Source organism: Haplochromis burtoni, unplaced genomic scaffold (assembly GCF_018398535.1).
Source record: "Haplochromis burtoni strain Fernald_Lab_line unplaced genomic scaffold, NCSU_Asbu1 Contig_921, whole genome shotgun sequence".
NCBI lineage: Eukaryota > Metazoa > Chordata > Actinopteri > Cichliformes > Cichlidae > Haplochromis > Haplochromis burtoni.
This window is the reverse complement of record NW_024583282.1, coordinates 89639-101553: the sequence shown is the minus strand read 5'-3', so window position 1 is coordinate 101553 and position 11915 is coordinate 89639. Positions and strand designations below refer to the sequence as shown.

At 46.1% G+C, this 11915-nt stretch overlaps 2 protein-coding genes across 2 annotated transcripts in view; both read left to right on the top strand.

Moving 5' to 3' along the window:
- The window catches only part of cnga1b (cyclic nucleotide gated channel subunit alpha 1b), a 7353-nt gene extending 5377 nt beyond the window's left edge, over positions 1-1976 (top strand). The window contains exons 13-14 of the mRNA XM_042216096.1: positions 264-439; positions 528-1976. Coding sequence (XP_042072030.1) covers positions 264-439; positions 528-758 — 407 coding nt within the window. The 3' untranslated portion in view covers positions 759-1976. The remainder of the gene's footprint in view (positions 1-263; positions 440-527) is intronic.
- Positions 1977-2388: 412 nt separating this feature from the next.
- The window catches only part of nfxl1 (nuclear transcription factor, X-box binding-like 1), a gene marked incomplete in the record, with an annotated part of 26259 nt that continues 16732 nt past the window's right edge, over positions 2389-11915 (top strand). Inside the window, 14 exon segments of the mRNA XM_042216095.1 lie at positions 2389-2455; positions 3581-3758; positions 3842-4033; positions 4229-4338; positions 4988-5118; positions 5512-5556; positions 6968-7101; positions 7363-7448; positions 7524-7599; positions 7726-7823; positions 8057-8171; positions 8264-8388; positions 8462-8584; positions 10874-10964. Coding sequence (XP_042072029.1) covers positions 3599-3758; positions 3842-4033; positions 4229-4338; positions 4988-5118; positions 5512-5556; positions 6968-7101; positions 7363-7448; positions 7524-7599; positions 7726-7823; positions 8057-8171; positions 8264-8388; positions 8462-8584; positions 10874-10964 — 1486 coding nt within the window.

The following is an 11915-nucleotide window of genomic DNA, read 5'->3' as shown; positions in this document are numbered from 1 at the left end:
CTAATGCTAGAATGATAATGTGCTAATGCTAGAAAACCAAAACCTTTGGACGAACTGTTTAAAAAGATTTTCCCAAATATGTACAAAACTTTAGAATGGGTTTTGCTATTGAGCCAAAGCTGGTTTAATATTTAATAAAAGTACGTTTGTTTCTGCAGAAAACTGGAAAAAATGAAAATGCCATATAATGTTATCGATGGATTGGGCGCTGTTTCCTTCTGACTGCTTCTGTTACCTAATCAGCCTCGCGTCTTCTCCAACAGGCAGTAAGGCAGGAAACAGGAGGACAGCTAATATCAGAAGCATCGGTTACTCCGACCTGTTCTGTCTTTCCAAAGACGACCTGATGGAAGCCCTGACAGAATATCCTGATGCTAAAGCTCTGCTCGAGGAGAAAGGAAGGCAGATTCTAATGAAGGATGGGCTGCTGGACCTCGAGGTACAGTCACATTATCTCGTTTAGAAACATTAGCAAACATCTAGTCTACAGAAATAAAAACTTTATTAAAACGAACTCTGTCCTCCAGGTGGCAGCGCAGGGCCCAGACCCCAAAGAGATCGAGGAGAAGGTGGACCGGATGACGAGCACCCTGGACTCCCTGCAGACCCGTTACGCCCGGCTGCTGGCCGAGCACGAAGCCACTCACAGCAAGCTCAAACACAGAGTCACCCGGCTGGAGAAGAAGTTGGTGCCCCCACAAGCTGATCCGTCAGGTGAAGCTCCACCCCCAACACCTGACATAGAGGCAACCAAATAAGAGGAGAAGTAAGGAGAAGACAACAAAGAAGAGGACTGGAGTGTTCGATTTTAGAGCTTGAGTCAGCTCGATGGGTGGAGATCAAGATGTTTGAACCTCAGGTGGAAAGTTGGAGGAGTTTCTGTTAAAGTTTTGAAGACAAATTGGAAAAAAGAGGACAAAATCTGTTTCTTGCATTCAGATTTATGTAACATCACTTCACATGACATCTTCTAGAGATAAACTTCTCTTCGTAAAGTATCGACCACCTGCTGGATTTGTGATGTCAGCACTTACAACTGGAAGTGGAGCTGACTCCAGATTACACTCAGAGAGCACAAGAAGGACAACTAGGCCTCAAAAGAACCTAATGTGACACCATGTAGAACTGTTTCCATGTTTAAGTTGTAAAACATTGTAATGTATATAAATAATGAGCAGTAACTTTTCTGGATGTTACAGAGGTTGTTCATAGTTCAAGCTTTTGCTTTGCAGCAGTGACTCCTAAAGTGCGACGCGGTGCCTCCCAGTGACCCTTGAAAGAACTGCAATGTTCAATTTTGTAATTACAAAAACATTTTTTAAGAGATGATTTAAAAACAGCCATGGGATTTAAATTGCACCTAATATTTTGTCATTTACAGTTCAACTAAAGCAGTGGCTATCACACGGGAAAGGAATTTAAAGCTTTAAGGTGAATTTGGGGTGAGGTACAGATGATTTGAAGATCAGCCCAGTTTGTCCCAGGGAAAAACCCAACATTATTAAATGTGTACATACCAAAAATGGTCATACATGAAGCCTTTGCTGTTTTCTACCACAGCATACTATAATCCTTTCTGACTGTAATAAGTACTGTCATTTACTAAATAAATATTTTTTATTCATTAAGACTTCAAAGTATCAGCTCCCCCCATAAACACACTGGGAGCATGTTTACTCAGGTCAGAGTGGGAAGTAGGCGCCACACAATCAGGCTATAGGAGTTGCCCCCTGCTGGCTATTAGAAAGAATGCAGGTGCATCATTTTTCATACTGGGCAGCTGCATCCATCTTTACATATACAGTCTGTGGTTAGCTGCTGCACACCTGAATAAACCCCAGACTCAAAGCATGTAATGCTCTCTACATCCATCGCCTTTTTTATGCTGCGACTTGTGCTTTTTAAACTATGCAAAAAATATGAATGATAATTATGTTGAATCTGGAACAAAAAGCTGAAATAAAGATATTTTATAAGAAAATCAGAATGCTTGTTTCATTTCCAGTGCATTCTCCTCCTTATTATTATTGTTGTTGATTAAAAGTACATAGAAATGTTGATGAGCTCAGATGGTAACTGACGTAGGTAAATGTACTGTAGGAAATGTTAATACTACCGCGGAGCACGGGATCGATAAAGTTTTATTTGTTGATCACATTTTTGTATTATTGATCTAAGACCCTGGCCCTAAATGAGCTTTTTATATTGTTTACATGATCGAAATAAATTAACAACCAAAAAGCAAAAAGTAAAGTTGCAGCTGTGCAGTGACACGTATGTGTGTGCGTTTGCGTACACGTGTGCGTGTGTGTGAGGTTGTGGGATATGTAGTTTTACTCCTGGATAAATCGCTAAACAGACGACGTTTGGTTGTGAGAACTACAAGAACCGGCATGCACCGCGTTGCACTACGCATGACAATCAGGCACCTGGCTCCACTGTGCTGAGTGTTGAGGTGTGTTTAGCTCATAACTGCTCATTAAATGAGGTTTTCTGATTGTCTTTGGAGTTAAATATTAACATTCCGGAAGCTTCTGTGGATAATTCGAGTTTGGTGAATGTTGTTTACCGGAAGTGACGCTTGTTTCCGCCTGGTTTTTCTTGGAGTTTGAATGGCAGTTGGGTTGCTGCAGCTAGCCGGCTAGCAGCATTTTTGAAGTGAATTTGGCCTTTAACGTGAGCATGCGCGGTGTAAACGTGTTGCGGTGTACGTGCTCAGGTGCAGCGGTCAGGTGCACGGGCGGAGAGAGACACAGTCCGGCTTCGTGTCGCTGTGACTCAGCGGGACAGCTGGGGTAGTCAGGTAGCAGCTAAAGACCCAGCCAGGTGTCAGGTAAAGGTGTCAGGCAGCTGTGAGCACCAAGCTGAGGCTGCGCAGAGCCTCCGGTGAGGCTGAGGCAGCTCTGAATCACGTATAAAACCCCTCTGCTGCGTGGAAACGTGCCCTAATGCGCAAACCAGGGTCCAGCCAAAAATCTGCTAATTCACCTCTGCAGCATTAAATCCACTAACAAAGGCACGCTGCTGCTGCAGAGACAGATAAACATGAATGAGTGGCAACATCTGCAGACGTCGGGCTCAAAGCTGAACACTTAAAGTTCCTGAGGGAGGTGATAACTGGTTAAATGCATGCAAGGCCAAAAGTACTGTAATAGTTGAAAATTGTACATATATCAATGCTCTCATTCTATGTCTACACCAGAGACCTCTCAGAACTTCTGTTTTTACTGCTGCAGTGTTTTCATTGGTTTTTCTACTCGTTTTCTAAGCTTGTTGATGTATCCTTGATAAAATGCAGTATTGGTGTGTGTTTGATGGTACACAGGAAACTCTTGTGCTGCTGCATCCATACAAAGTCAGGCAGATAAGTGAAAAGTTCTCACCTCAGCCCCAGCTCATTGTTTGTGTCCAAAAAATAACTTTTGAGGATTTGATGAAGCCATCCAGTATTTGCACCCTCAGAGTAAATCCTGGTGGAGGCTGAGTTGTAGTACTGAGAAAATCTCAGGTGCATTGTGGGTAAACTGATAAACTGTGAATCCTTCTTTCAATCATTTCTCACATATGTTGCTCTCTGCAGAGGCAAGAGGCAGTTGCCATGGAGCCCGCCTGGCGACAGCAGGGCCGCGGGCGAGGCCGGAGTCAGGAGGCTCAAGTTGAAAGGTCGCGACCCCTGCAGAAGGAGAGAGAGAGGCCAGGCGCTACTACGGGAAGAGGAGTCAGGACGAAGACGGGCTCTGCGCCTGAACCTCCGCATGGTGATGAAACGCTCCATGGACCAACTCCCCTTGTCGGCTGTGTGGCTGGTGTGAGTTTATTAATTCTTCCCTGTGGTCCTCAGGTTTGGCTGTCCAATCCAAGTTTGAGGAGATCAGGAAATCCAACCAGGCTGCTGCTCAGCGATTGGTCGAGAGCCACTTCAGCTCCTCCTCCTCTGATGAAGACGACAACAGCATTGATGATGGAGACCACAAGGAAGGAAAGAGAGGGAAGATCCTGGCGTCCGCCTTCACCACCTACACCGACCAGACAGGTGAGCAGCCAGGCATTGCCGTGGCAACACCACTGTGAAGATCAACTGGTTAAATTGATTTTTTTTACCAGTGTTTTTACCGGGTGTGCAGATGTTTGAAGACAGTAAGGTGAGCCTGATATGAAGCTGCGCAGATGTTGTGGTATTCCCGCTCACTCCCTGTGTGTGTGTGTGTGTGTGTGTGTGTGTGTGTAGGCGGGGATGCCACTGGCCTGCAGAGGACCGGTCAGTACGTCAGCGACCTGTTTCAGTCCGGAGCGCTCACCTGTCTGATCTGCATCGCCTCGGTGAAGAGGACACAGGCGGTGAGACACGCACACTTTGATCTCCTGCTCTGTGTTGATTCAGCTTCACTGATCTGACGTCACCTCTCTGGTTTCTGAAGAACATTTAACGACAGCTTGAGGCCGATTTTCTCCTTTTGTCACATTCATAGAAGCAGATCTCACAGACAGTCAGAAGCATTGTAATCATGCAGTTCTCAGGTTTTTGTGCTTTTTAAAAAGAATTGTTCCATCTTGTCCTTTTCTCTTTAGTTTTTACTTCTTGATTGTATTTATGTAAAAGGTTTAAGTAAGTAGTTGGAAAAAGTAAATATCTTGGAGAGGTGTCTGGGGTCATTTTGGTCACTTCAAGATGTTTCTTTGATAATTTCTCAGACATCCTCTGTGTAAAAGTTAGTGAACTATTTTTGACCCTGGAGACTCTTTGCTTTCATCACTTATTTCCTTCTCCTCTAGTCAACCACTACTAGTATATAATACTACATTACCCATGAGTCTCAGCTGTAGTGACTTTTTCCAGTATTTCTACAAACCTGTGAAGTTGTGTGATTGGCTGGTTGTAATGTGATGTGCTCTTTACACAGTTTGTTTTAAAGTCTTATAAATATTAAAAGGCCCAGAGAGGGAGACCACTTTAGACTGAACTCTGATATCTGGTGTGTGCGTCCAGGTGTGGAGCTGCTCCAGCTGTTTCTCCCTCTTCCACCTGCCCTGTATCCAGAAGTGGGCCAAAGACTCGGTCTTCCTCGTCTCCTCAGTCACCGATGAAGACTTTGGTCAGAAGCAGCACCCGTGGCCCTGGTGAGGAACAAAAGCCCTTCCACTACCACTATAGCCCAACGTGATAAATCCATAAACATGGGCGAGGGTTAAATAATATTTGGCATGAGGGTGAATCTTCAGTACAATTACATCATTTTAAATGGAACTAATTACTGATAAGCTGATAAAATCACACTGATAAAGCTGTCTAACCAGAGAAAAGTCCTGTGTTACATTTGTGTTTAAAATTGATTGTTGGAAATAGTTGGGGTTTTCCTCTTTGTGGTTTCTGTTTACTAGCTAAACTTGTCTGTATAATGAAGTCGTGTTTTCTAATGTTTCATTTGTTAGTTAATAAAAAAATCTCACTTTGAGCTTGGTCGGTTGTAAAGAAATAATCATCAGTTAATGTGTCTGATTGTCTCCCCTCAGTCCAAAGTGCCGTGCAGAGTATCCACCCAGTGCCACCCCCAACAGGTACGTTTGATTTCTTTATCCTGTGTGCCCAGTTTTATCGACCCGCCCTTTAGAGTTACCACAGGCCACGCTCAGTGCTAAATCCACTCTGCAAATCTACATCTGCATTATCATCAAATTCACTTTAACAGTAACATAATCAAGTAGCATTAAAAACAAACATTAAGCGATAATGTGGTCAGATAATTGCATTAAAACAGCACAAACACAGTGCAAAGGTTCAAATCATGGGCTCCAGTTACCTAACAGCTATAGCTGCCTGTGTCATTAAAAGAAGGCACACCAATAATAATGCAAACTTTAAGCCTTAATACAATTTAAAGAGGTGAGTTTTTAAAAAAAGTAGAGGACCAATAATAGAGCCCTGTGGAACTCCACAAACACTGTGAAGCTTCTGCTGGTTGTTTCGGCTGTACAGCTGTTATAAAGAGGGTATGAACAGCTTTCCTGGCTGTAAAGTTGGATATTGTAACACGTCAGCCTGTGGAGAGTGAGTGCTTGAGTTCACGTTTCATCCCCACAGGCTGAAGCAAATATGGCTAAAGTACAGATATTTGATATTTTGACTCAAATGTGTTAAATATAAATGTGAAATGTTGTTTTATTGAAAGTATTAGTGAGAGCTTGCCCCACCGACTCCTAACAGGCTCCAAGAATATGAACACAGACTTAAACTATATTAAGGCTGGAGGTTGTTGTTGTTGGGGGCGTGGCCTCTTTGACTGACAGGTGGCTGCTGTTGTTCGTGCTGTTGGTGCCTTTTGGAGCTTTTTGTAATGTGTTGTTAATTATAACAACGGGCCATCTAGGAGTCTGAGCTCCAGTTGTGGGAAGTTATTTGGACGTGAGCTCTGACGAGTGAAGTGTCTGTAACTTGCCACCTGCTGCAGTGTTTATCGCCCCATAGGTTGGAGAGAAAGAGCAAATGTACATCACTTTGTTGTATCTCATGTGAACGCTGACCAGCTTCACACAATGCGGCTGTGCTGCTGCTGCTCTCCAGCAGGGGGAGCCACACCCCACACTTACTGTAGTTTCATGCTGTTTGTGCTTCAAGCTCAGTATTTACTGTTAGAAATGCTTAATTTATATTACATATAGTTTTTTTGTAATTATTTGTCATGAATTAATTTTATTGTCTTTTGAATTTAGGTTTTCAGTTTAGTTTCAGTCACTTTAAAAGTTTAAGCATGTCTCACCTGTGTCTCTTTGTGTCTCTGCTGACTGGGTTCTTCCCAGCTGAGGATTTTCTGTCCTTAATCTTTTATCTCAGTAAATAATCACTAATCAGACTGTGGAAAGTTTTAAACACATCACATGGTACAGGTCGGTGTGTTGAAGGCGCTGAATTAAAAAAATAAATGCTGGCTGTAAACTTCAGAGTTTAAAAGCTTTTTTGTGGTGTGTTCAGGTACACGTGTTACTGTGGGAAGCTTCAGGATCCTCCAGCTGATCCGTGGCTGGTTCCTCACTCGTGCGGCTCCATCTGTCAGAAGGAGCTCAAACCTGCCTGTGGACACACCTGCCTGCTGCTCTGTCACCCCGGTAACCCCACACACACACACACACACACACACACAAACAGCTAAGCCACACACAGCCACAGACACACACACGACACACACTCACACACACACACACACACACAACAACACAGGATAAATGGAGTTGTCCTGGAAATCCTTAAAAACTGGGCCTTGTCCCCAGAGGACGAGCAGGTTTACAGTTTTGCATCCTCAGTAAACACATCACACAAACTGCTCTGAGCTGGGAGCGTGGACATGTTCCTAAAGCTGTGTGTTTCAGGCCCCTGCCCTCCATGTCCAAAGATGGTGTCGGTGTCTTGTCTGTGTGGCAAAGCACAGCCCCTCCCCCGTCGCTGTAGCAACAAGGTGAGCCTCGCGGTCTGCAGGTTTACAGCGTGCTGTGGGTGTTGGTGACATGCTCACTGTGTGTTCTCTCTGCAGGCCTGGTCGTGTCAGCAGCCGTGTGGAAAGTTGTTGCTCTGCAAACAGCACAAGTGTTCACAGCCGTGTCACACAGGTACACACACACAGTCTCTCACACACACACAGAGTCATGTGTGAAGCTTCACTGTGACTCAACACAGTCCCGAGTGAGCTGTCCAAAATGCCCGCCTGAAAGCCCCCCCTCTCCTGTGTGTGTCAGAGTGCGCGCCCTGTCCCAGAGTCAGCGTTCAGAAGTGTGTGTGCGGCAGAGAGAAGGCAGAGAGGCCCTGCGCCAGCCCCCGCTGGACCTGCCAGCAGGTGTGTTTGCAGTGTGTCAGCAGCAGCGCACAGCTGGATTTGTGATTGTTTATTGCCAGAATCTGCAGATGTTCCAGACGAGATGTTCTGTGTGGTCTTTGCTCGCTGGGTCAGAAAGTGTAACACGAGTCATTAAAGCTGTGGAAACGGCCCCGTGTGGTTCGTCTGATGTGTTTAGTTTTATTCTGAGAGCAGGAAGCCCCGCCTCCTCTCACTCTGTCTGTCTGTCGCAGGTGTGCGGCGCTCCGCTCTCCTGTGGGAACCACACCTGTGAGGAGGTGTGCTGCGATGGCGACTGTCCTCCATGTCCTCGCTCCATCAGCAGGACGTGTCCATGCGGAAAGACCAGTGAGTGCTCACGCAAACACACACAGGTTTCCACTCCATGCTACTGTTTTCTGAGTGTGTGTGTGTGTGTGTGTGTGTGTGTGTGTGTGTAGAGTCGTCTCTGCCGTGTACAGAGGAAGTGCAGCCATGCGGCGACACGTGCGATCGCCGTCTGGCATGTTTGAAGCACACCTGTTCAATGAGGTGTCACCGAGGGAGCTGCGAAACCTGCAGACAGGTCTGCACACCGATCTCACACACACTGATCACACACACACACACACGCTGAGCCCTGCTCTGTGTCTCTGCAGGAGGTGGAGAAGGAGTGCAGGTGTGGGCGATACAGGAAGCAGATGCCGTGTCATAAAGAATACCTGTGTGACTCCAAGTGTCCCAAAACCAGGAACTGTCAGAGACACCAGTGCAGGAGGAAGGTCAGTCAGTCCACGTTCTCATTAGAAACTATCAGTCTGCACGAACTCACACCTGGCTGCAGGAGATGCTTCACCTGTTTCAGCTCTCACTGGTTAGCATCACATTTGTGAAGTCTGGGCTTCTAGATTATTGAAAAAAAAGATAATCAGGATTATTTTAGTCATTAATGTGGATGAAACCATTCAAATGAAGGTGAGCAGAGCGGCACAGTAACCAGCAGAGGGAGACAGAGCTGCAGCCACTGCACACTGTTAGTAATCCTCCTGGTTCACCTACAGAAACCCTTCAGCAGGTTCCCACACACGACTGGATCGACTCCCAGGATAAAATAAAACTTTCTTTAAGGTTTGTGGTCCTGGATTTAATCCGTATGTGGGAAGCTGAGCCTTGGAGCTTTCATCTTGGCTCCAGATCAACTGAACTCAGCGAATTTGAGTTTTTATGAAGCAGTGAAACAGCACGGCGATAAAGAAAGCAGGTACACTTGATTTATACCACAAAACAAGCAGAACTGCACAAAGAAATCATCACGTCACCAGTAAAACTCCTACACATGGCCTCTAGGGTACAAACTGAGTCTGCACAGGTGGGAATCAGAATAGTGAGGAGGTGATGCAGCAGGCAGGAACAGTTAGACCCAGAGGACGTGTGTGTGTGTGTGGATCGCCCACTCAGTGTGTAGTGTCTCAGATTTGTTCCACTCTGAGTGTGATCACATTAATGTTCCACCAAATCCTCTGATGGTTCCTGCAGTGAAACATCTGGAGCCTCTGGAGTTGTTATCTTCTCGGTGTTAAAGAAATGATTTTCCATCAGCTGCGGGGAGGCTGGTTGCATAACGACACACATAAGACCCTTCATACCTCCGCCTTCCTCTTCTCTGGTGGATTAAAGGTCTCGGAGAGAGCGAAGGCGAGCTCAACGCAGGACTGATGAAACGTCTGAGCAGTGACTGAAGGACCCACTCGCAGAGGGAACCCCACGCTTTCGTCCCGGTGTCTCGCTTTGATCGTGACGGCAACGATGTCTCGTTTTTGTGGCGTAAATGTCACCCTGATGGCATCGGATCAGTTTAATCTGATAGGAAAAGGTTGTCTGACGCCACGTCTGACATGTGACATGATGAGGTTTAATAATCCGCCCGCTGTCAGACCCGTGGGGCCAACGGGGACGTCTCCACCTGCTCAGATGTAAATGGGCGCTTTCAGTCATTTTAATGTTCGCTGTCTCATCCTGTGGCTCAGCCTGTTGTTTGGCACCAACAGCATTTAAATACTTAATGAAGCCCAAACAGCTGCAGATTTTCCTTTTTATTCTGGCACCGTAAATGTTATTGCACCTGCTCTTTTATAAAACGGTCTCGTTAGCTTTCATTTTCCCATCAAACTCCTCGTTTTATCTCATAAATCTACTTCATCTGTTTGCTTCTCAGCAGTGAGCCCCGCTCTGAAAGCCCACAGTCGCTCTTTGTGTAGTTCAACAGCGTGTTCGTAGAAGTAAGAGATGTTTATGAAGCTGTGGAAGATGGTTGGCAGCAGCTGGTGTCTGCCACCTGAGACCCCTCTACTCCGTCTGACCCAGCAGTGTTTATAACGTCAGCGTGAAAATCTCTTTCTCAGTGGAGACGTGACATTTACAGGATTTTAAAGCTGGAAAAATGGATTGTGCCAAACTCCAGTCCAGCTACATGGGAGTCCCAGTTACATCTGAGCTCACCGAGGGAGTCAGAAACCTGCAGCTTCTTCAATGTGCAGAGCTCGAAACGGCCGGTTCTTAAAGTCCCGGCTCCCTGCAGAGGAGCGACCGTGACGTTAACCTGATCAAATAAACACTGAGTCCACACGCTTCATGACTAACAGAGTGTAGACAGCAAGTACAAAGTAGTCGGCTGATTAATATAACTGTTATTAATCTGGAACATTTGGGGGCGGAGCTCATACGACCTTTGATACATTAAATCACAGGAAGTTCCATTTCCATAATAAAAGCTCCTTATCACCTGACGGAGGCTGCAGGGTGGCGGGGGCCGGCGCTTTCTCTCGTGAGATGACCTTTAGGGTGCAAAACCCAGACGAGCCTGCATCCGCCCTCCACCTCTGCTAGTCCTGTGTGAACAGAGTTACTCGTAGCTGTGTGAAATAACACGACGCGATGACGTCTGTTGCACATGTTTGATGATTTTGGCGCCAAACAGCAGAGCAGGACGAGCTGCGGTCGCCTGTATTAAAGAAGTAGAAGAAGAAGTGCCTCAGAGATAAACCTGTTTCCCACGATGCTTTGTGTTTCAGTGTTGCCCCGGTAACTGTCCCCCCTGCGACCAAAGCTGCGGCCGAACCCTGGGCTGTCGGAACCACAAGTGTCCCTCAGTCTGTCACCAAGGTAAGTAATCTGATTACATTTAGATAGATTACGTGCAGAATCACAGCGGCATTCAAATCAGTTGGAATGAATGGATCAGTGATGATCATTCGTGTGGTAACAGGCTCAGGTTCATAGGTGATAACAGCTGCAGCTCCTCTCGTGTCCACCGGGGGCTCCAGCAGTCAGACTACCTGTGTTAAACGTCACAGCAGAAACAAACACGTTTAGGGGCCAGCAGTAAAGAAAGTTTGAGTCTGAGCAGACGTGGACGGACCTGAAACTTCTCAACACACACGTCACATCACATTCCTGTCTGTCAGATAGGCTGTGAAGTGTTGAAGGGTTCACAGCTGGATGAAGGTGAGAGGTCAAACTGAGAAGTTCTGGCCTACTTAAGAGACAGTGTGTGTGTGTGTGTGTGTGTGTGTGTGTGTGTGCGCGCTGACATTTCTTCCAGCTGATAGCACAGGAGAAAACACGCACACTCTCGAGTCTTTGATAAAGGGAATTAATGACGGTCAGCAGGAAACAGGTCAACTTTCTCCCAAACATTCAGCTCTGTGTGTGTCTGTGTCTGAATAACAGACAGCTTCCTGCGTCTATTGTTCCCTGATTGGGCGATAACAGATAATTTATTCATCCATCCGCCTCTTGATTGGCTGAATAGATTAAAGTCAATTTATTGGTGTGACTGCGTGCTGATTGGCTGCTCTGACCTTTCAAGAGGGAGCAGGGAGAAGGTTGCAGCACTGCCAACGCATTGCCACACAGATAACAGCTGCCACTGGTGTGTGTGTGTGTGTGTGTGTGTGTGTGTGTGTGTGTGACTATTCTATCTCTTCTGCTGTTTCCTCCTCAGCGTGCCATTTATTTTCTAAAGACCTAATGTATCCTGCTGTGTATCTGTGCAGCTAAGTGTTCAGGTTTCCATTCGCTCGGGTGTGTGTGTGTGTGTGTGTGTGTGTGTGT